Source organism: Lutjanus erythropterus, chromosome 5, assembly GCF_056507025.1.
Source record: "Lutjanus erythropterus isolate fLutEry1 chromosome 5, fLutEry1.hap2, whole genome shotgun sequence".
NCBI classification, from domain to species: Eukaryota; Metazoa; Chordata; class Actinopteri; order Lutjaniformes; family Lutjanidae; genus Lutjanus; species Lutjanus erythropterus.
Window position 1 is genome coordinate 29,130,947 of NC_139321.1, and position 24,543 is coordinate 29,155,489.

General features: G+C 37.7%; 1 protein-coding gene across 1 annotated transcript in view; it reads right to left on the bottom strand.

Annotated features, from left to right (window-relative positions):
• The window catches only part of diaph2 (diaphanous-related formin 2), a 520,520-nt gene that overhangs the window by 165,279 nt on the left and 330,698 nt on the right, over positions 1 to 24,543 (bottom strand). Inside the window, exon 25 of the mRNA XM_084719553.1 lies at positions 18,130 to 18,259. Within this exon, the coding sequence (XP_084575679.1) occupies positions 18,130 to 18,259 (130 nt within the window). The remainder of the gene's footprint in view (positions 1 to 18,129; positions 18,260 to 24,543) is intronic.

Genomic DNA, 24,543 nt, shown 5'->3' on the forward strand with positions numbered 1-24,543 from the left:
TCTTCCACTCTGCGTCAGTCCATCTCACATGAGTTTGGGCCCAGAGAAGTCAGTGGTAGTGCCGCCTGATGGGTCAAAGGTCACAGGCATTCAAAGTTGGTTTTAATTCATGCCATGTGCGTTCAGAGATTTCTAGTTCTACTATTTGCCAACTGTCTTTCATTAAGCGGCAAACTTCACCCCATCCATGCTTGTGGAGGACTGAGCCTTTGGAGGATGCCCTTTTTATACCCAATCATGATACTATCACCTGTTACACTGAACCTGTTTACCTTTTGAATGTTCCAAACAGGTTTTTCTGAGCACTCCACAACTTTTCCAGTCTTTTGTTGCCCTTGTATCAACTTTTTTGAAACATGTTGCAGGTATCACGTTCAGAATTTGTACATATTTGCGAAAAACAATAATGTCTATCAGTTTGAAAATTAAAAAATCTTGTCTTAGTACTGCAATCAATTGAATTCAACTGCTAAAATGTTGCTCTGTGTCTAAACATAGCAAAGATGTCTATTTCTGCAGCTAGCAATTAGTTGTGCAGGAGGCCTCGCTCTTAAGAGAATAATAACATAAGAGGATAACACCCAACTGTACACCAACACCAACACATAGACACACCATGCCTAATCTTTGAGAGACACTTAAAACACATATCTTCCTACACGATGCTGAGACAAGAGCATTATGTCTTCACTTTCAAGGCAGTGAAAAGGCTCACACAATTTCAGGAGTGATTTAAATATTTTACTTATCTCCTACATAGTCAATACTTGGGCACCAGCCTAGATTTTGGAGTTTTTACCACTCCATGTCAGTATGTCTTAAAAGGAAAACAGCTGCCATTTATAAATTCAGTCATGTTGCGGTGAACTTAGTGGCTCTTTTCCCCTTATAGACACATACTTTGATTTTAGTCAATTAATATTACAGCTCTTATGTCCTTTATGTAATTTTATTAACACATCTAAGTTTGACAGTGCAAAATAATTTGTAATTCTTGTTTTATTTATAACTTATAACCATTAAGTTATGAGATAACATTTGGATCATGGCTGGGATGTGATTTTTAAAAAAGGGTACATCTCATTTTTTTTTTCAGTCTTCCATGAATTTTAATTAAGTCAGACAAAACCAAATCAGTCACCCCTGGATTATAAAATAAAATTTCACATTCCTATAATTGCTGGATTTGAAAAGAAATAATACAAGTGGCCTATGGAGGAGAACTTGGAAGAGCACTTCGAGTTAATGCTAAAATGAATGATTTAACAATAGTATGATACCTATTTGGAAAGCTTAGCCTTTTTAATATAGATCTCACCACTGAGCCATCATACGCGCACACAACATAAATCCTGAACAGGGTGGGCATATTGTACTGCAGATTATGCTCTTTCAGTCAGTCAATATTAAAAATCCCTGCGCTTGTTATTGTAACGCCTCAACAGGGCCTTATCTGGAGGGTGCAGGGATCACCTCAGAGAAAACTCAATTTCCTGCTCATTTGTACAACAATCCTCATCATTATCTTACTTATCAGAATCGCCTGACAGACTTGCTATCGCAGGTTTCTCCATGAAAAACAACTTTAAAGCTCCCTAATGTTTGTAAAATGTCCCGCCAATGACTGCTGCATTTCAAGAATAGAGCATTTTTGTTACTCAACAATTGTTATGACAGGTCAAAAGCATTTTATCTGACCTCATGTTACAAGCTATCAATGCACAATGTACACTGTAAATCAAAGCTTTGTGATAATGTCCAAAGTGAATGCAGATGTCAAGCTTTGTGATAATGTGCTCATAGAGGAGTACAGTACCATGGTACCTTTCTGTCAGACTCCATGCAAGCAGCCACAAGGTTACATTGGGAGCAGGTATCACTCACGCCGTACAAGGTGGTGGTGTAGTACAGGAATATTCTGAATGACAGCATTGCTCAACAACATCATTAACATTTCTGGGTAAAAAATAGATGACTGTATTTTAGTACCACCTGCCTTCTATGAACACAGCATGAGGCAGGTGGTTCACAGAGAAGCACTCATAGTTTCTCCTCAATATAGCCTCTTACACTATTTCTGTGCCATGCTATTGCCTCCTCATAGCTCTGCAGCTCTGCTGGAAGTAGTGCATTTACCAATTTATACTACAAATACGGATCAAAGGCAGAGAAATGGATTATGCTGCATGAGTGGTTTGAGAAGTTTCTGTGAAAGTTTTGATATGTTTTTTTTTTTTTTTTCAGGGGCTCTGGGTTGCCTTTGGAATCCATTGTGAGTGTTGTGAATCCAAGCTGAGTAGCTGTCCTCCTTCATGAATGAGTGAGCTCCAAACTTTTCAGAACCACCAGTCAAACCTACAGGGGGCGGCTTTTTAATACCAAATAGATTTTAAGTTGGGTAATCCGTTTAGTTCCAAAATTATTTTCTAAAAAGTGTCATTAAATTTAAGATTTAAATGAACAACTTGGGAAATATTCCAGGTTACAATAGGCATATATTTTAGAGGAGGTAAGAAAATTAAGATATAATGTTCAACTAGCCTCCGAAAATGGGCAGCGGTTGGTGCACTTGACTAAAATATGATCTTCCTGTTGCTAGAGAACTGTGTCCTTTGTTAAAGCTTTCATACAACAGTGAAACAAAAACTTAACTTCTTCCACTGCTCTGACTAAAAACTTGTTATCAATACTTGCAGGCCAAAATGCCTCGACACGCAACTGATTAGACCAACAATCAATGATGACACGTGACCTACAACCAATCAGAGCAACAAAATGTGTGACATAGCTGTTTGGTCCATGTCATAGCGAGGCACATAATCGCGGCCATCTGATTACAACCTTTCTGATACCACAGTGCTACAATAAAAAATGTTCCTGAAGGCGCCCCTGTAGCTCAGTTGGTGAGACGTGCGCACCATGTGTTGGGGATGTCAGTCCTCTGTAGTGGCTGCCGGTTCGATTCCCGCCTGCAGCACATGTGCATCATCCTCTCTCTCTCTTTCCCCCTTTCCTGTCATATCTTCAGCTGTCCTGTCCTAATAAAAAAAAAATCTTAAAAAAAAGTGTTTCTAAAAACATTTTAGGCAAGGAATAGGCAATGTAGTAACAGAATCTCAATTTAGATTTGATCAGCACTAGTTTGACAGTTTGATCTAACTTCGTGAGAATGAGACTTTATGGACAATGGACCTGCTGACTAGATGCAATTGGTAAGACCTACAACGAATCAGCGCAGCCAAACATGTAACATGACTTTTCAAATCTGGACTGGTGAAATGGTGTAGAAGAGGGCATTCAGTAGGACAATTGCAATTATTATTACATGTAACTGGTCACTTCCCAACTGCTGGTAGGTGATCCTTGTTTTAGCCCAGCAGTTGTTGATGATTTGTGGCCCCTGCCAGCTGGTTAGGGGGAGTGAGAGGTCAGCAGTTGGTATAAGTTACATATAAGTTTTATAAAGGATTTTCGAACAACTATGACAATAAAAACATGAATTGGGAAAACAAAGAATCTTCATTTTCAGAGAGTTCACAAAGCACCAGTTGGTTACATAAAGCTCCTGACAAGAGTTTGATTTTCAGTGCAGTTTTCATTTCAAACATCGTCTGGAGACACACTGGTGAACAACTTTTAAAATACAGTTATTCTGATCAGCCAGATTGTTACAGTTAATTGGCTGGCTCTGTATTATGAGACAATTTGGGCTTTTTTCTCAATAACTGTAACTAATTACAAACACATTTAACTTGTTACATGTCAATGGTTACTCTCCAACACTGGTAATATGTAAGCCTTGTTTAAGCCCAGCAGGTGTTGATGACTTGCTGCACCAACGAGCCTGTTAAGAGGAGAGAGGAATCAGCAGTCGATATAGGTTATATATAGGTTTTATAATATTGGTTTCTAAAGGTTTTACATCATGAATCACCACAACCATAAGAGGTCCTTTAGCATACAGTCATAAATATGCAAAAAAAATAAATAAATAAATGGGCCTATAGGTCTTGTAGTATGTGAAATTAGCTGCAGACAAGCTCCAGGTTACATATGCACACACACACACACACACACACACAGACACACATGCATGCACGGATGCACACAAGGCCAAATGCATGATCTCCCCAAGGTTTATTCCTGGTGGACCGGCCCGAGCAGATCCAAGGCTAGCAGAATTCTGTTTTGAAAACATGAGGTCTGCAGATTCGTCTGGCTTCCAGGATAACTAAACCTCTGAAAAGCAGGGAGTCTCTAAGCAATTCTTCAAGTGACCAAACAACCTGCGCTTTGAAAATGATCAAACCCTGAATGTCTTAATAATAACACGGTTATGTGTATTTCAAAGGAAACAGGACCAGTGATTGGTCGTGACTTTAGAAGAAAACATTTCTGCTCCCCTCTGTGCCTCTGGTGCACCAGGTGACATTGCCTGTAGTGCTGACGCACATTGGCCAGCTTCTCTTGCTCCTGTGGGATTTGCTTCTCCTGGGTCCCGGGCTCAATCACCGCATGTCATTAAACAGATCTGAGTACATTTGTTCAATAATTGTTTGAATTCATGTTACCCATGTGAGCTGTTATAGAAGCCGGCTTATCGATCGGTTATTGATAAATTCTAAAAATGCTGTGATTATTTTAATCTACAGCGGTGGATAGGTTCTAGTTATGAGTTAGTGCAGAAAAACTGAGTTGCATTTGAAATGGAGCTTCCTTGTTCACCTCAGCTCATGGAACACTCCCAGCATGAGAAATGGTCTACTGTGACAGGCTGAATTTCTGGGCTGGCAAACAGCATTATTCTCATTCCTGGTCCCATTGTCAGCTCTCATTGAAATCTGCTGTCACGGACTGGAGCCTGATGCTAAGCAGGGCTGCTGGCCTCCCTGCATGTGTCTATCTCTGTCTACATTCATACTGGCTGGCCAAAGTGGTGATGTAAGAAATCAGAGGTGGAGGGAGAGATGGACAGAGAGAGGAGGAAAAAAAAAAGAAAGGAGAGAGAATAGTTGTTTTGGTCTCACAATGAACTACTCATCCACCATGAAGTGAGTAAAGAAAAAAAAGGAGAAAAAAGAAAAAGAAAACTCTCTAGAGCTCATCACTCATCCTGAGCTGGTGGAGCTAGACAGGTCTGTTTCCTGTTCCTAATATTCTTCATGACAGACTGTCCATTTAAACTGCTGGCCTCGCTGATCCTGCTCTATCACTTTCAGGGTCCAGGGATGAGTATACCTTAAACAACCTGTGAGGAAATTGTTTCCATTTCTAGGCACGGTGACAGCATTAAGTTGACTAATGGTTCTGTGTACTTGATGTTATACCGGTGGGCGGATAAAACATTTTTTATATAAAGATGTGAATTTGGTACTCGTGATGCAGCCAGCTTTGAGAACTTTAAATTCTGCCAGTGTGTCAGCCATCAGCAAGCTTTTTTTTTTCTCTTTTTGCCTTCCACTAAATTATGTGTTGGTGTGATGCTGATTGTTAAAACCGTCAAATAATGAAATTATTCCTGGCTTTGGTTTGTTGTGTTGTAAAAGCCCCCTCATCATGTAAATCTGTATGTGCAGCAGTGCACAAAATGTCCAGTCAAATCAACTGGAAATCTGGGTCTCAGGACTCCAAAGACTGTCATTATTTGTGTATTACTGAAGCCTTCAATAATACAAGTACCCTTTGCCAAATTCCTTTGATGTATAAATGATGAGCTCTCAAACACGAAAAGCTTCCGAGGAGTTTGCTTGGTGCTTAGGCACTGAAACACACCAAATGATAGATGGGAAGATGCCGACCCAGCAGAGGCAGGGCACTCAAATGTCAACAAACCTACAATTGTTAGAGGCATTTCAAACTTTTGTGACTTGACCAACAGTGTGATAGCCAGAAAGCCCAAACATCTATCTGCACTTCAGCAGACTGTACATCTAACATGCCAACTCAATGGTAAAGCAGTGTTCTGATGTCGTCATCCTAAATAAACCATATCCCATCCAGTGGAACTTCTTCTTTTCTGATATCAATCAAAATTTTAGACCTAAGAGCATTGTCTCTGTGAATCCTATCTACTGAAAACATGAAAGAAGGTCCAAACACTGTAGATGTAGCTGAGCATTAGCTCAAAACAATACTTGTGGATGTGCCAATAAATGACACTTAAAGCAGCTACAATGAATGGACCTTCTTTCTTGTGTTCACTGCTGTCTTCTATTGGTCCAGCACCTGCTTTAAAAGGTACAATGCATACCTACTATGCATTGTTTGTTGAATCTTATCTATTCCCACTGATTTAGCATAAGTATGCCACTTTCTTATTGCTGTACTACCTGATGGTGACAGGAAGACTTTGAAGGAATTTAATAAAGGGTACTTAGTGTATTTTTCAGCAAAGTGGAAGTAATATGTGAATCCAGTGGAAGGAAAACTTGAAAACTGACATGTATGATTCCAGTGAATCATTTCCAATGAGAAACGTGCTGCCTCCACTTAGAGACTATTCTTACAGGAGTTCAGAGGAGTGATAGAGAGCTGAACTTATGATGTTGCTGTTAAGGTGACCTCTGACGTTTCGGATATAAAATGTCATCACTTAATTTTATCCTATTAAATATTTGTGTAAAATTTGGTCATAGCTATCATATGATTTATTGAGTTGTGGCCAAAAATGTTTTTTATGAGGTCCCACTGACCTTTGACCACCAAAATCTAATCAGTTCAAACTGTGGTCCAAGTTCACATTTGTGCCAAATTTGAGGAAATTGCCTCCAGGTGTTCCTGAGATATTGTCTTCGCAAGAATGGGACGGACTTGAGGTCACAGTGTAGTCTGACATTTGACCACCACAATCTAATCAGTTCCCCCCAAGTTCAAATAGATGTTTTTACAAGTTTGAAGAAATTAGCTCAAAGAGTTCTGGAGCAGATGTACAGATAGACGGATGGACAACCAGAAAGCATAATCCCTCCGCAGAGGCATGAAAATGTTAGTCAGGGCATCAGGATGTCAAGATGGCGGTGGGCATGTCAGGCCTGTAGGAACCAGACATTCCAGCTGTGGTTTAAATGTATGGATTTATTCTGAAACTCATCTCTTATTCGCATTCTACTGTGGATGGTTGATGTGATGGATCCTGTTTGTTTGTAGCTCCACAATATTTTGGCCACTGAAAACAAGCTCTACTACAAACATTCCTTCACCCTGACTGGAGCAATACAAGGAAGAAGAAAAACAAACAGAAAATTACTGATAAGTTTATGCATTTAACTCTGTAACAGTCACCAATACCCAGGACCACCTACAACTGTTAACTAGTCCCAGCAAGCAATACTCAGGTATAATTCTGGTACAACTTTCAAAGTAATGCTCCATTTCTACATCATTTCTACATCTTCTTAATGATGCTCCCTTCGGAAGTAAGGATTCCCATGATTCCTGTGTTACATTCAACAACAGCCCTTTGGAGAGAGGAAAACACCAATCTGCTTGTTGCTAAAGGAACCTGTTTGGCGATGGCCGAATTCCATCACACTAAGGGTGGCTACCGAAGGCTCGGGCTGGCGAGGTGTGGATCTCACCGAGGAGGCTATGAGGAGAGGGTGCTGGAGGAGAGCAGATTCTGTAGGGAATGAGGAAACCCTGCACAGTAACCGCTGTCACATAAGAGCTCTCTGGACATCATACACACAAACTCTCCCACAGATGCCACCGGGCTGCTTCAAACCCAAACAGAACAATTAAAATGAACGCCATCGCTGAGTGTTGTCCAACAGGTCTCAATGAACGCTCATAAAAATAACCAAACATTGACAGCGATGTCCAGTGACTCACCCCTCAACAAGCCAAGCTGGACAACCAATATTAAAGCCATTTTTTTAACTGGTGATGAAACCATCTCAATTTAATACAGATGCCTCTACATGATTTACATAAACAGAGGGGATTTTTATTTACATAATTTTATTTTTGATGTAACATTTTGCGATTATGGCGGTGGAAATGCTACCATTTTTTTTTCAGAGGGACCTCAAAAGTTAAAAGAATTAAGAAAGTTCCTTGTAGTAGCTTTAAACCCAGCAATTAAAAAGTTACAGAAACACTTAAAAGTGATATTGTACATTAGTGCAACCATCTGACTGATTTGGCTAATCTGTGTTGCTTCTAAGGAAGATTAATACTGTGTTGATTTTGGAAGCCCCTGTGGACAAAAGTAATAGTACTTCTACAACTAGAAAGTCGAAAGAAAAATCTCCGCCTGCTTCTTTTTAACTGGCTAACATACTATTTACTGTAATTTTTCCTGAGAACTAATGTACAGAGAAATAGCCAACCTTCTCACTGATGGTCGTTTGTTTATACAAGTCATATAGAAGCATCCGTATTAAAATTAAGACTGTTTCATAAACCAGTTAAAACCTCCTTGAAGTATGTTTAATGATGCTTTATGTTTCTTCAGTGTTGTGGGCGATTTGAAACTAGTGACTGTAGTTTCAAGTCATCTTGGATTTGTGCTTTTTGTCTCTGTCTTCCTCGCAGACGTTCTTAATCTCAGTCAGGCTGGATGGGAAGCATCAGTGAGCTGCAATCTTCAGGTCTCTCTACAGATTTTCAAAGGGGTTTAAACCCAGGCTTTGACTGGGCCTCTCAAGTACATACGGAGACAAAGCCACTCCACTGTTGTCTTAGATGTGCGATCTGGGTCAATGTACCGCTGGTAAGTGAATCTCCACTAAGTTTTGAAGTTATGTGAACCCTGGAGAAGGTTTTCGTCTTGTTCATAATTCCCACAGACGTGACCAGCTCCTCTGCTGCTGGAAGCATCACAATGGCACGATCCCGTGGACACTTTACACACGCAACAACAGACGAAAACTGCACACCATTAAAACTATCCCAGTTTAAGTTTACCTACATGCTATTCTCTACTTTATAAACTGCAATAAACTTGAAATACTGCACATTCATTGCCTCATACCACACCCTATTAATTCCCACGATTATATGGCAAATGGAATTCCCATTGAGAATATTAATATACACCTAAATCAGATTGTCATTCAATTACATCTACGGGAGAAAGGAAAAGTTTGACTACAAATCTAAGAAGGGAAACTTCACTGACTGTGAAATAGTTTTCTTTTTTTTTTTCCAGAAGGTTGAAATGGTCTGTTGTTGGTGTTATTGGTAGTCATCGTTGTGACACTCCCAATTTTTCATGTGGCTGCAGATCACAGCAGTAATGAAAGCTGCTAATTCAGATTGCCAAACCAAAGAGCCAAATCATTACTGGAATTAAAAAGAAGTGGCTGGATATCAAAATCGATGACAAGAAGCCTGTTGCTGGGAACTGGCAAACCGAAGGCAACGCTGGTGGTGTTCAGGGGGACATGGGTGATACTACGGCTCATTTTCTCAGGAGTGTCACCTCGTATAGTTGGTGTTGTTATCCGCAAGTGAGGAGGAGGTACCGTAAATCATAACCATAACAACCAAACAGGTCACTTCGTACATAGCATGTGATTTCAATAAAAAATAATGTGTATGCCTTGATGCTCAGTATAAGGAGGAACAATTTGTAATTTGATAGGGAGTGAAAACTCACTCCACTTACATCACTATCACAAATACACAGGTACAAACAAACAAATAAAACAATTATTTTTAATAGCACATACATTGAAACTGAATCAAATTAGTCTCTCCTAATTACAGAATCAAATGATGGACGTCATACCGTTGCAATCAGCGCAATTATATTAACACAAAACTTTATGGCTACATCTGTCTGTAGAGAGTAAAACTTTCAGCTGGTCTGCTCTCTGTCTCCTTTATATGGCTTAACGTTGCCATACAGACTACATTTTTAATGTGCACATTAGAAACCCACTGAAAAATAGCACTGACGGTACAGCCTAAATTAGTGTGTGTAGAACTAAAATAGAAACTGAATATGAACATTTTAGAATGTGGTCAACATTTGGGGGAAAATGGGGAAATATGGTGCCATGAAGGAAAGAGTCATGAAAATCAGAAGGTTACCGAGCAAACAGATCATATTCTGTCTGAGAATTTAAGTCAAAGAGGCAGCGCCGCATTTAACTAAACCCTCTGCACAGCCTCTTAAACATTTATGTGCATATCTTTATTTACTGTAGAAAATTTAGGACCGTTTCTTGAATTCAAGAGCAGTTTAATAATTGTAGCTTTTATAGCATTATGACCATAACAAATACAATGAATAATTTGTGTTTCTGCCATTACATTTAGACACAGGCATCTTATAAAGCTACTAAAGCAATAAGAAACAATTTCCATTAAAAGAACATATTCCATACAATACAATCGATAGACAATGGTTCTGAAAAGCACCACCAAAAGAGTATGAAAAATAAAATCCTCCAGCAAACTGGAGTAATAATCTGTTGATTTTAGATGCATGTCATTAAGCAGGCCTTGTCCTCTTACTTTGAGATGATCTACTCTTCTTATCAATGAAACTGTCACTGTTCATACATGTATATGTGATCTGTTCACAGTTATTTTTTGTTGTTGTTTTGTTTTAGCCTGTCTGCTCACTGCCATTTTGAACTGTATTTCTTTTTCTTTTTTCCAGTCCTCTGTTATGTGGTGATTGTGATATATGTTGGAACCCCCAAAAAATATGACACATCTTAAGGCCATTATACTAATAAATACTTGAAAAGTAGGGCAGGTCTTTTTTTAAAATGAACAATTACCTTCTCCTTTAACATAAACAGCATGTAATATTATTTTATCTATTAATATTGCTTTAGAGCTTTTTAGCAGTCCAGCTGATAGCAAGGAAAATTCAAAAAGTTCCCCAAACTTCAATACAACTGTTGATTGGCGAGAAATAAACACATGTGCATCCATTACAGTAGTTTTTTTAAGCGTTTGGCTTGACTTGTGTCGATTCTTCCTTCAGCTTCTGCAGCTGACTTTAGTCAGATACCCTCCCTGAACTGGCATGAGAGAATAAGTTCTCAACCCCATGATTCCCTGCAACTCCATTGAAAACAAAAGACAAATGATCCCTTCTGTGTTACACCCCATCCAGAAAGGCATTTTGTCTACGTAATACAGAGCCAAGTACTGCTAGGAGTTTAAATGGGAAATGGGCACTGCTTTATTATGCTGCAGTGCCTTGAAATGAATGTGGATAATAGATATATTCACAGCGGTATTAATATCCTCAGAGTTCATCTTTTTTTCTCCCCTCATTCTCCATTTTCTCTCTCACAGGCTCCAAAGTACTTTGCCCTTGGCTATGCCTTATACTAAATAGATTTATGAGAACATTTGTGTCATATTTCCTCTTTTCCCGGATTGTCAAGACAGATTGTCAGTGCACCACTGATTGAGTGGAATCACCACACCGACTTAGTTCCCATTGTCAGGCCCCACATATTCATCTCTGGGGGGGATTTAACAAGGAAAATTGGCCAATGACACTTCTCTCAAGGCTTTGCCACTGCTATTAAGATGAGGTCAGGGGTATGAAAATACTGGATTCTATGACTACATTTCAAATGATTATAGTCTCAATCTACAATAGTACATTTATGAAAGAATGCATATTCAGTCTTTAGTCTAGATAATCAATCTTGACTACATGCTTATTCAGTGATGCATCATCCTAGAGGAATAAACTATGATACTGAAATATGAAACTCCTGCATCACGTTCACGTGTCTCAGGAAGGCCAAGGTACAGGAATGTAAAGGTTGTGGAATGGGAACTAAAGACAGGAGACTTTCACTTGTTATGAAAGAAGTTAAGTCTTTAAACTATTTAAATTTAAGCATTTTAAAGGTCCAGTGTGTAAGATTAACTGGGGGTTCTTGGCAGAATATGGCAGAAATAGAATACAATATTCATAAATATGTTTTAGTTTTTTCGTTACCTTAGAATGAGCAGTTTATATCTACAGAGATTTTCATTCATTAAAGTGTAGGTTCAATAAAAAAAACTGACTTATGAAACATACAGTTTTTAAAAATCTACTGTGCATTAATATTAAGAAATGAGAAGCAAGCAGTAAATGGTACATACAATATACTTCATCAGTCAAACACAGCTATAAAAGTGCAGAGAAATTAGCTCTGCATCTAATTTCAAATGTCAGTCTGACATCTCACTGCAGTTCATGCAGCATTGTTAAACATGAGGTTGTTTAAGGATAAATTGAAATAGAAAATTAATAAAGAATACAATATATCAGGGTTGTATGGCACACTGTAATAAGGCAGTGATCCTACACTGCTTATAAAGTCAAATTCAAGAACTTTTCGAGCATTTTCAAGCTGCATTTTCAAGCTCTTCAGCACCTGACAGCTGTGATACATGACATATTTATATGTGCTTTACATATATACTTTAAATGATTAGGTTCAGTATTACCTCTTTATTAAATTAAATCAGATGTAATTGTGCTAAAACCAAGATCATGTTCCGCTACGGAATTCTACAGAGCGGTGACAAATTAAAGGAAAACACAACAAAGTTTAATGTTTCAAATTCACCTGCCAAATTAGGCTGTCTATGACTAATTTTATTTCTTTATCTAATATTCAGTCAGACAGTGATTTATTATTAAACTAATGCAATCAAAATTTCAAGCAGTTTCATGCACTTTTTATTCAAAATGCAAGCACTTTTCAAACCTTGAAAACATTACACTTCAAGTGTTTTCAAGGATTGCCAGCACCCATAAGAAGCCTGATTAGGGCTGCACAATTAATTGAAATATAATTGAAATCGCAATACGGCCAATATCCTGACTGCAGAAGTTGCAATTTTTTTGATAAGGGAAAAATGTGACAAAACAGCTTTATCATTTATTACTTCAGTGCTACAGAGATCCCCTGGTGTCTCAACAAGTAAGAAAACATATTTGTTTGGTACAGACCTCAACAAATGTCACATCATGATTTTAACTGGGCTTTTTCTGTGAAAATTGTGCGGCAAAAATGATCATTTCCACTAGTCATGAATCATATCCCAATCGCAGTATCTTTCAAAATAATCGTGATATCAGTTACTCTTCTGTATACTGTAATGCAGCTTTTTGGAGCCACTGAAATAATTACTGAAGGCAAAGTAAACGATGTACCATATATCTAACTCCAGAAGGCAGAGGTGACGGTGTGCTGCTGGGTGTGACCAGTCATTTTGGATGGGGGAGAAGATGAGGGGGAAAAAAAGAGCATTTTCAAAGAGGCCTGAGCCCCTTTGAGCTATCCAGACCTCCTTCAAATCCTTCATCCCTCAGAGTGATTTATCAGTGGAGATCCAAGATGACATGGTGGCTGGAGAGGCTACCAATCCTGTGCTCAGACAGAGACGGAGCTCACAGTGAAATATGGTGGTTTGGCTACAACGGCAATAATAAAAGCAGAATTGGTCTCTTGGTAGTGGGAGGCAACAGGTTAAATTTGGCAACGGGCAACACTGTGTTTCATAAAGGCCAATCTGTATCATACTTGATGAATTAGTAATGCTAAGAAATAAATGTTTGCACGTATAAGGGTGACAACGTCAAGCCTTTTGCTCCTATGCAACCTGGAGATAACTAATATATTTAGCACTATATTATATATCATTATTAACCAACTGTTTTCATAATTTTGTTAAACTATGTAGTGTCCGTAAAGAGATGAATTTTGATCTGAAAAGTTTTAACAGTAAGATGAACTTGATACTGATACCCTGATCAGTATCAAGGTCAAAGCTTTTATTGTGACAACACAAAAATTCAATAAACTGCGATGATATATTGCTCCAGAAGCTCTATGACTTTAAAAAAAAAAGACTTCCTAAATGACAGTGGTGTCTCTTCAGCAGCTTTTCACTGTCTGAAGAAAAGTGTACATGGTGGTGAAAAACACTGTCAAAATCTTGTCCTTGCCTGTTCTTCAAGTTGTAATGATTTTACCACAATCTTCAATCAATGCTCTTAAAAGAAAAAAATAGAACAACATCTCCTACACTTTCACTGACCTTAGAGAAACTCAATGCACTTTTTTTTTGTGGTGAATAAAACTCGTTGAAGAGAGCACCATTAATTCTGAAGTATGTTCAGTTTCATTTTACATTGTGATTCCATAGCAGTGCTCTATGACCAAGGGTAAATTCTGAAATTCACTTATGAATTAGATGTATGCTAGTATGCTAGATACAGAATATGGACAACACTTTCTGTGGGTTTTAAGGAAATGTATGCTAATGAGTTTTGTAGTTTTTAAATGCATGTGTCTTGAAGGTTAAAAATACTGAAACTGTATGAGAAAGAGCTCAGAAACATTTGATTTGCGTCAAAATATACAAAAAGGTAATTACGTAGCAATATTTTTCCATTGAACCCATGATCAAGTAAAGTGGCAGAGTAAAGTGATCTGTCAGTGGCAACAACAACGGTAGTATGCACACTAAAAATAAGCCTGTACCCAAACTTCTCACCACATTTCATTAAAAAAAATTCTTTTATGATTTTTAGTTTTTGCTGCTATATAACAAGACAACAATTATAACCTATTTGATGGAAGCGATTAGAGTGGCATGGCATCATCATTAACAAAAACACCAGACTGTGACAGTGAAGGCAAAGTGCTATGTGTCATATTCAGCAGGACCACAATACATACATATAAACTCTCAGACACCATCCATAGCAACTTACAATACAGGAGTATTACAGTACAATATATCCAGGATAATTACTAATATGTTTGCCTACATTTATTTTTAGCAGAAAACCTAAAATGCCTCCAATAGCACTTCAACAGTGACTGGTTGATTGCAGGCAAATTATTTCAGTGAAGTAAAGTTCACATCAACTAAACAAATAGTCATTCTCATTTTGTGATTTCCTGACTTCACTGATGCTGGCAGGGTGGTTTTCAAACTTTCTTTCAAGCATTTTCTAGTTCTACCTCAGTGTGGTATGAAAACAAGGTGCTGAAAAGGCTCCTGTCTCTCAAAAAACCCGGTTTTAATTCTAAAATATTTGAGTCCATAATCAAATAGACTAAAATAACCCTGATCAGACATTAATTAGCACCTGAATATTAATTTATGCTCATAACATGTTGCAGTTTGTATGCTATGTAACAGTGTGAGTAAAAAGGCTAGAATTAACACATTCGATAACATGTTTAATTGCTAAACGTGAAGTGAAAGAAAATTATGAGCTGCTAAAAGTTTAATAGAGAAACACTTCTTTTACTAATATTTTTGTTAAAATCATGTCCCTTCCCTTTGTCCAGGTCCTACTGGGAACATATGCGGCTCACTGCCCCTGCCTCCTTACATAATCAAGTGGATTTTAATCAAAATCGACCTTGTTACAGGTGGGCTTTGATAATGTCTGAATCCTCGGAGAGAGGAGGATTCTCCTGAGGGAACATCTCTATGTGCTGGTCTTAGTTAAAGTTAACCTCTAACTTCCTCCCTCACTCTCCTCTGCACTCAGGCCAGTCTATAAGCATACTAATTCCTCATGTATTAGGATGTATTAAGACATGTTTTTGGGTAGTTTCACATAGCCAGACCTCTATCCACAGCACTCAGCACTGGAGAAAGGACTGGCTCCACACAAGCACATTCTGCTATAGGGGAATAAACGTCCTGCCTTGTTTGCATTTCTTTAAACCAATCACAAACGGCTTGGGCGGCACTAAGCCCAGGATGCAGTGAGGGTACTGCTGCAAAACAGTGTTGAGGGGAAACTTGTTTTGATGAAACTCGAGTTCTGGCATTGAAATGACTACATCAGTGTTTCCCGGGGACTTTGAAAACGCAGATAGTGGATGCTGGGATTCTGCAGCCAATGTTGGGACGTATACCTGCAGTGTGCCTTCAGCATGTTAGACTAAAGCTAGAAAAAAAAGATCTCCCTAATGCTTGTACATGTGTATTTATCATCAAAGCAATAAATGAAGAGGTAGCAAGGTAAATACAGAGTAAATAAAATTAAATAGTAATGACACAATGTCTTGATTGCAATGAATTACAGTCCGTCATGCTGTAGAGTTAAGATATGACAATTATCATGGTAAAAATAATATAATCACACCATTTTGGTCAAGTATGAGCTATTCTTAGAACATAGATATCTGTCTCACTTCAGCCTGAAAATACTAAAACAGGTCTCTGTTGACAAAACAATTAAATAATCAATGATGAAATATAATAAACAATAATTAGCAATCACCCTTTCTTTAAATATTTATATGCCTGGTGTAATATTCATCAAAATGTTTAATTACTGTAGTATGAAATATTTGGAAGGTGGTGAAAGCTGTGAAATAGAAACCAGACAATAGCAAGGTGGCAATCTTGTTTCTTAGAGAACATGTTCACTGGAGGAGTTAAAGTCTGCAGAAGCCAATCAAGGCAGGGAAAATTATGATTTCATCGGCAAATTATCCAGGCCTGATTGCACTTATTGATGGCATTAATTGTTGGACTTCCAGGCATTGCAGATGGCCATTTGATTGCATTTGAATCCCCCACATCACTGTCAGTGCCCCTTTAAGTCAACCCCTCCCCGACAAGCCTCTGACAATCAACAATCAGAAATCACACGCTCTGCCTGGGCGACAGGCTTTACACAGGGTTGTTCACTTGAGATTTGTTACTCATGAAAGCACAACAGCATGAGGATTTTTTTATTCATTCACCAACGAGAAGATGACAGTTTTATGTCTTGTATATGATATGTTTGGTTTTAATTGAATTTGATTGTGTTGGTACATCTTTTTCTTTATGTAGCTCAAGTATAAACACTAATTATGATCTATATGTTTAATAGGAAGCCAAGGTTGTTGCCATGGCAACAAGTGGTATGTTTCAAAATAAACAAGGATTTTTTTTAAAAGGTTGCTGGTTATATGAATTAAATTGTTCCATCAGAAACAAACAAACTATTAGCACACTGAAACAGAAATTCAAATACAGATATCGGAGGAGGCCATCATGTCTAGATATTTTTAACCCCCATGTTAGTGTACAGTGTGTTAAAGTGAAACTGCAGTTTTATTTAATTTTCTTTAGCCAGTTAATCTGAAGGGAGACCAGAAGCTCTAGAGAAGGATCTAGAGATAGTTGTAAATAATTCAGTGATGTTCTACAGGCAATAAAAGCTTGGCAAAGACCAGCGCACGGCCTTTGATCACTGTGTTCTATTGTGCCTCAAAGTAAATCTAATAAAATTGATTTTTAGAGGCTCATCAGCAGAGATTTCAACTTTTCTCATCTACCTAGCTCCAACATGCTACAAACACAGTAAAATATATTGAATAAAAGATGAGTGCGGTGAGAATGGTAGGAAAAAGATCACCAGATTATTTAAAATGGTAACCCTTCCTAATTTAGCTCAGCAGTCTCAATTAATGTGTCAAAATGTGACCAGGAAGTTGCCTTTATTGTTATAGTGTCCCAATAAAAACCCTGTTTAATTGTATGTGATGATCAGTGGAAAAAAAGAGAAGCAGTGTTGTGCCCAGAATAAACTGTGTTTTGCATCCCTACCCCTTAAATAGTTCCTGAGGGTTTTGTGGGAGAGACATTTATTTGCTGGTCTCAGTCAATTAACTGGCATCTCCTTCACTTCCATGAAATGACAAAGTTGATGTATTTCAGAATTTTCTGCATATAGACATCTAAATATATACAGCGCATGGAGACTATTCAGTCCACTTACACAATGGCTGGCAGCCTCAGTCAAGTGCATAATTAGTTGAATTAGATTAAATAACCAATTACGAGACTAACAAAGTAAATAAGCCTGCAGGGATTCCACCAAATGCTTGAGAATAGAATTAGAGTGGAATTAGTTTATTGACAGGCTGAATGACAGTGTGGTCAGACAAGCAACTCTATTCCTGTCACAAACAGAGAGCGCTGGCTGTCGTCAAGGGATGAAAAAGATAAGTAAAGGTTGAAAATGTGCTGAAAATGAATTAAAATAAATTTATGAATATAGAGTGGGCTAGAAATTACAATGCATTTGTGGATAAATATTTTGGAAGTTCGCCTTCAACAAAGACCTTAGCCGTCTCCAAGTCATCTTCACTACTTCTCTCAAGACATAAAGAAATGAAGACCTACCTTTGCTGGCACTATCCACGTGCTCCAGCTCATCTGGGAACCTCGAAATCGCTTCATAGTTGTCTTCACACCTTTCAGCCAGGAAATGAAGAAGTGTTGTATTCTGACCAATGGATTTTGTGTCCCGGAGCTAAAAACAAACAGCAAAAAGAAGAATTAATTGATTAACCTTGATTTTTCATCAATTATTTAATTTGCAAATTTACAAATGACTCTAAAATGGGGATCTTTGCTGTATGTTATACCCCTCTCTTTCTTGTCTTTCCTGTCTATTTCCGTAAAAATAAAGGCAAAAACGCCCCCCCCTCCCAAAAAAAAAAAAAAAACAACAGCAACAACAACAATAACAACAAAAAAAAAAAAAAAAAAAAAAAATCTTATAAGGTGCTGTTTTTAGTGTTTTTAGTTAGTATGAAGGATCTGTAACCCTTCATAATAACCATCATTAATTAATGCTAAATTGATAGTTTATTAAACTCTTGTTTTTTACAGTTAACAAACATTCAAATAATGTTTATATATTTTTTATAAACCATTTATTAAGCAACTACAAAATTACATAAAAATCATTTACAACTTTCTAATTGCATCCCAATAATGTTTACAAATGCACTACACGCTGCTTAATTATTAACTGTTTAAAAAAGTATTATAGTCATCAGCTGCAACTTTACAGTAACCATGCAGATAATCTTTATAGTTAATATGTTCTCACTTCCAACGTGTTAAATACAGCAGCTTGGTCAGTGGCTCTATGTTTCAGACTGTAGTACTCCTCCAGCATCAGTTATGCATTTGCAGGACTCTGCTGTCAAATAAACCATGATGTATATGCAAGGTTCAGGTAGACTTTCAAAATAAAGGCACAGAAATTACTTGGAACGTAAAGGAACATTACATATGTAAGGTATTATAATCACCAGTTACAACTTTTTCCAAATAATGTTTATACTGTAGATGGTTTACAAACTAACTACTAACCACTGACAAAATGTTACAAACATCTGGTCCATCTCTCTATGTAATGAGTTTTTTGAAGGTTTATACATCATTAGCAAGTTCAGAATATTGTTTGTTCAGATTAAAATACCTAAATTGAATTAACAATCAATTTAGCATTTCTTACTGATTGTTATAAAGTGTTTAGCTGACTTAACCCATCTGTGTTCACATTATGGAAACAACCACGGTTGCAAACAAATTCAAAAAGCAAGTTCAAAGTCTATTTTTATGGCCTCTTAGGGGTAAGGTACATGACCATCAAGATAATAATAAAGAAAAGCATGTAATACACACTAGTTAAGCTCCATCAAAGGAGGGACTGTGTAGAGGCACCGTACATGAGGAGGACTTGAAATAAAAATGCATTATGATGAGACCTAATATACTTTCCCATCCAATTACAGGCTATAAAGAAACACACACACAAATACAGTATATACAGTGCGTAAACACATTAAATGACACCACACCCATGAGAATAAAACAGTGAAGCAACAAAATTTGAATGAGCGCACTGTACTGTGTATGCCAAATATGTGTGGGTGTGTGTGTCTGTGTGTGTGGAGCTGAAGTCTCCACATCAGTGCATAGGGAACTTGTTCCATATTCATTCCCCACCGTGATTGCCATGCTGTTCGAATGGCATGCTGGGAAAACTAATTAGCACAACCCACCTCTGTGTACTCATACCGATAATATCCGCGCTGTAAACAGCCTGCAGTTGGACATGCCCACACATGTGCGCATGCAAACACATGTGTGTACATGCTCACACACGCACACACATGCATGCACGCACATTTAGGCAAAAGTGAATTGAAACAATTACAGGCAGTCACACACCAACCCCAAAAACACACACATACTTTCATTAGATGAGGATCAATCATTTGCTCACGTTGGGTAATCACAATTTAATTTCATGGATTTTAAATTTTAATTTGTTTATTGTTATACCCCAAACTGTCATTACCGCACAAAAAAGTGCATCTGTGGTATGCTGATTCCACCTGCTAACTAATATTAGTAATATGTAATAAAGAGAGAGTGAACTGGGAGAGGTAAAAAAATCATTTTGGGATTTGTGAATGTTAAACAGTACACTTAGTGAAACAACAGTGGTGCAGTGTATATCTCTAAATTGCACTATTTTGTCCACAGTTTAGTTTTAGTTTATTTGTATGGAAAAACACTGACAAATGCATAAGCACCATCCAGTGTTCATGTGTTTATATCCGGGGCCAATTTCCAACACCACAGTTTCACTTCAATAAGACGTGTTAATGATTTAGAGTGGTATATTTAACCTGAACTAATCTAGTGTCCATACAGGAGAGGAGAATGGGCAGCACGCTGAGTGCAGTGGGTGTAAGTGGAGAAACCATGTGGGTTCAGGTAATAAGGCAGCCATTAAAATTATCTGATGAAATTGGAAGCATATTAGCATTGTGAGGTGAATATCATTGACATAATAAGACTGGACCGCAGAGTCCGCAAAGCATGCATATTCACTAATTCATAAACAGACCACTCTAACTGCTCTGCTCAAACCTCTGCTTTTAATATATTATGTACAACTCTAATGAAATAATTTGTACAGTGTAATTTGTGTCTCATTTTTAATTTTAATTTTAATTTTAAAGAGAGTCAGGGCATTATTGGTCTATTCTGAATTTAAAAAAAAAACGTTGAAAATTAAAAAAGCATTAAAGTACCATGAGAAGCACAAAAACACTGTATAGTTTAATAATTTCTTTGTTTCTTTCTTTTTTTTTACATATGTTTTTGTGGTACTCAGGTGCCTGGTGACTCACTGCATGTTCTCTCCTTTTTACACTGCACCTTGTATTACTGTAATACTTAAAAATTTTAATTAAACTCACTATAAATACTGTCCAGCATCAACCACCGTTAGCAACAGTCTCCCAGATTTAAGTGGAGCGTGCAATTTGGGTTTGTTTTAGATCAAACTGTGTCATCCTGCTGTAGAAAACACAAAACCTTTGGATGTGTCAGGATGAAAAACCTCTGTCAAAACTATTTTAAACTCATCTACTCCTTTTAAAAATGTGGATAATTTAAATTAAAACATTTTTTAAAAAGTGTAACAATTTAATCAGTTGGCAGAAGAATTTCACAGATGACTTCCATGGGCTAAACAAGAGGAGTTTTAATGTTTTGATATGGTTTTAAACACAATCAAAAACAACTGGGCCACTGTCTTAAACTGTGAGACTTGAATTAAGACTAGTGCATTTACCATGAAGATGACAATGGTCTGACTGACAAAGAATGGAAATGTGTAACAAACACATGATAAGCCATGATATGGAATATTTAACACACTGTGAAAACAAAAAAGTTAAGAAAACTAACCAACCAAAGTGTATAAGGTTCTCAGCGCACAGTGAATATTTTTTGCGATACAATTATTTTTCTAAAACTCAAAGATTCAAGTTTATCTAAAGAAGAAAAGTAAATTAAATCAACTAAAGATCAAAGTTTGAGCAAGGCATTTTTTTGTTTAGGCTTAAAACTCAAAAAGCTATTACAGTCAGCTGCCTTGAAATTTTGAATCGTCTCAACAGTATTTTTTTCCAGTGTGTACATATTTGTAACTGAGACATTTATTTATGTAACACATCAGACATTTAGAAGGAGACTAGTTTATATGGCAGAAGTAAATTTCCTGTACTTTGAAACCGAGTGTGTTGAGATAAAAAGAGCTGTTGTTGGTGGTAACACATTCTGCTGAGGGCCTCTTGGTAAGGGCAGGGGGAATCCTACATGAAGCCCAAGGCACTGATGTTATTTTCACACTATTTTACATCAGGAATTTCAGTCAATGCAACTTAAAAGTGTCATGAGAACTGTGCCGGCGGCTGTGTAGTATGTGTGCGCAGGTTGTAGTGAGCTGGTCTATGTCAAGGTCTGGGGCCATTTTTAATCATACCCATCTCTTGTCCTGACCATTACAAATAACTGGAGTTTCACCTTAAAGCTTTTCTTCAACACTACCTATAGAAAATACCTTTTTATAGCAGCCATTTTTTTTTACTCCAGCTGCTTACGATGTGTCTCATCCCATTATGTTTTAATGGTGCAACTGGATGGCGTATGTATAAATGTTTCTCCTTCAAACAAATCTAGTCATTTGAAGCAGATGGAAAAAACACTGCTTCATTACTGTGCTGCTGAAAGCAGATTTTGAAGCATGATACCATTCAATCTTTCATAACATAAATTGCCTTGAGGTACTATTATTTCAAACCCCTCACTAGTTAGTACCATATATTCCAATGCATTTAGCACTTATGTTCAGTGGCAGGGTATATTACAAGCAAACACGCTTTCACTTATATTTCTAGATGGAAAAATAAATAACACAATAATTAAGTAATAACAGAAGAAATGGCGATGGGAATATAGCTTTATACTAACAGAGGAATTGTCTGTTCTTGATTAATTAATTTAACTTCTGCAGATTGCACCGTGCATACAAGTGCATTGCTTAAAAGAAGACGGAAACATGCATAGTAATTAATTAGAAAACCACACAAGGCCACTGCTGAGAATGACTCCTGTGAATACAAGGACCATGGTGAGTGAATTGTAAAATAACTGCTGAAAATTAAAAAAAAAAAAATTGAAAGCTGGGCACAAGGTCACACTGATGTTACATAGATGACTCCCTGTTACTAAGCCAAGTGCCTAATAGATAGCCTGTCCTGTTCAACCTAAATTAGACACAAATCATTGCATCGTGGTCTTTAATTATTACGCAGAGCCTGTGAAACTGTTTTTCCCTGAGTAAGACGGGGATAAGACCCAAGAGAAACAACATTTCTTTGTTTTTGAGTCATACAGCAGATGGTTTTTATCCATTTACCCAATGTGTTTCATTATGGAAAGTGTCTCTTCTACATTCTTAATTATCATGCCTATTTTTTATGCGTTTTAAGCGTTTTCTTACAATGCAGGTATTCTTTGAAAAATAGAGTTAAAAATTTCCCAATCATGCCATTTTTGCCACGTTTTTCCACACTGAACTAAAATGACATGAAATCCACATGTCACCGTTGTCCTTGTTAAGACAGAGCTGATGGTCAGATGTTGAATATTTGTGTCGAGGCTGGCTCCCAGGAGATTTGTGTGTCCTTGGCAGGACAAGGGGCTGTGGTAGAGGGCTGAAGGTGGGTCAGCCGGCGCCCTTCCTCTTGCTGCTCATTCCCATCATCAACCTCCTCCTCCCTGATGAGCCCATTAGGTACCCTAGGCCTGCCACCCAGGGGGCCATTTACTTGATTGACTAAAGTGAGAAAGCAGACTTTTTTTCTTGTCCATCTATAATGGCCCAATCAGCCCCCTGAGGCATTACCAGGCATTACCAGTGACACTCCACTCTGATTCAGCTAGCAGGAACACGAAAGGCACACTGGATTCACCATACTAAAGCCCTTTTCACACCTGCAAGATTGCTGGCTTCGAATATGTGTGTAAGGTGGTGGCTTTTGGCATTCACACTTAGGTCTCCCACATGGAAAAATCCCATGTTGAGTGTTTTCACATGACATGACTGATCAATTTGACATGATTGTTTAGGATAGAGCCGTTTCTTTTTCTTCTCAGAACAGTTGTAGCACTGCTACAGAACAGCAGAGAGTTTCAGAATAATGACACCGAAGAGAAAAGTGTTATAAAAGATAGATTTTGCAACTTATTTGGATTGTTTATCCCCGTAGCTTGACTTCCAACCTTGCCCTGCAGCAACACCTCTCAAAGCACTCTGTAGGCTGCCCACTAAATATTCTCATCAGTTTTACCATCAATTAGATGAGACATTAAATACTGGTGCCTATGCTACACAGCACCATAGTGCCAAGACTACTTTAAAGGGACAAGACAACAAAGTGAATTTTTGGCTCTTACTAAAATCCTAATTCGTTCACATGCTGCTGATTTAGGGGATATTAATGGTTTTCTGGCTGTTTATCTTGGGAGCAGTTGGCGTGAAAGAAAGATTAATATTTAGGGCAATTTTTTTCTTTTTTTTTTTAAAGTTGTGCCAGGTTTTCACAGAGGGTTTTTCCATTTTTGTCCCATAAGATTTAGTAAAAAACAAGCAAACTACAAACACAAAGTTGCTTATTCACTACAGCATTCTTTGTGATTTGGTGGGCTGGACATCATCGATCACTCACAGACAACAGCACTGGTATATTTTTTATCTATAAAGTGACACTGGGTAAACTTCTAGCCTTCCTCTGTGCCATCTTGGGTTGTTACCAGCTACGCTTCCAAGTGGTTGCTTTATAATGTACCCTTTGTTTTGATAAATCTGGGGACTGCATTTTCCTACTAGGCAGGGCATCATAAAAATGTGGTGATACAGACATTAGCTTATTTTTCTTG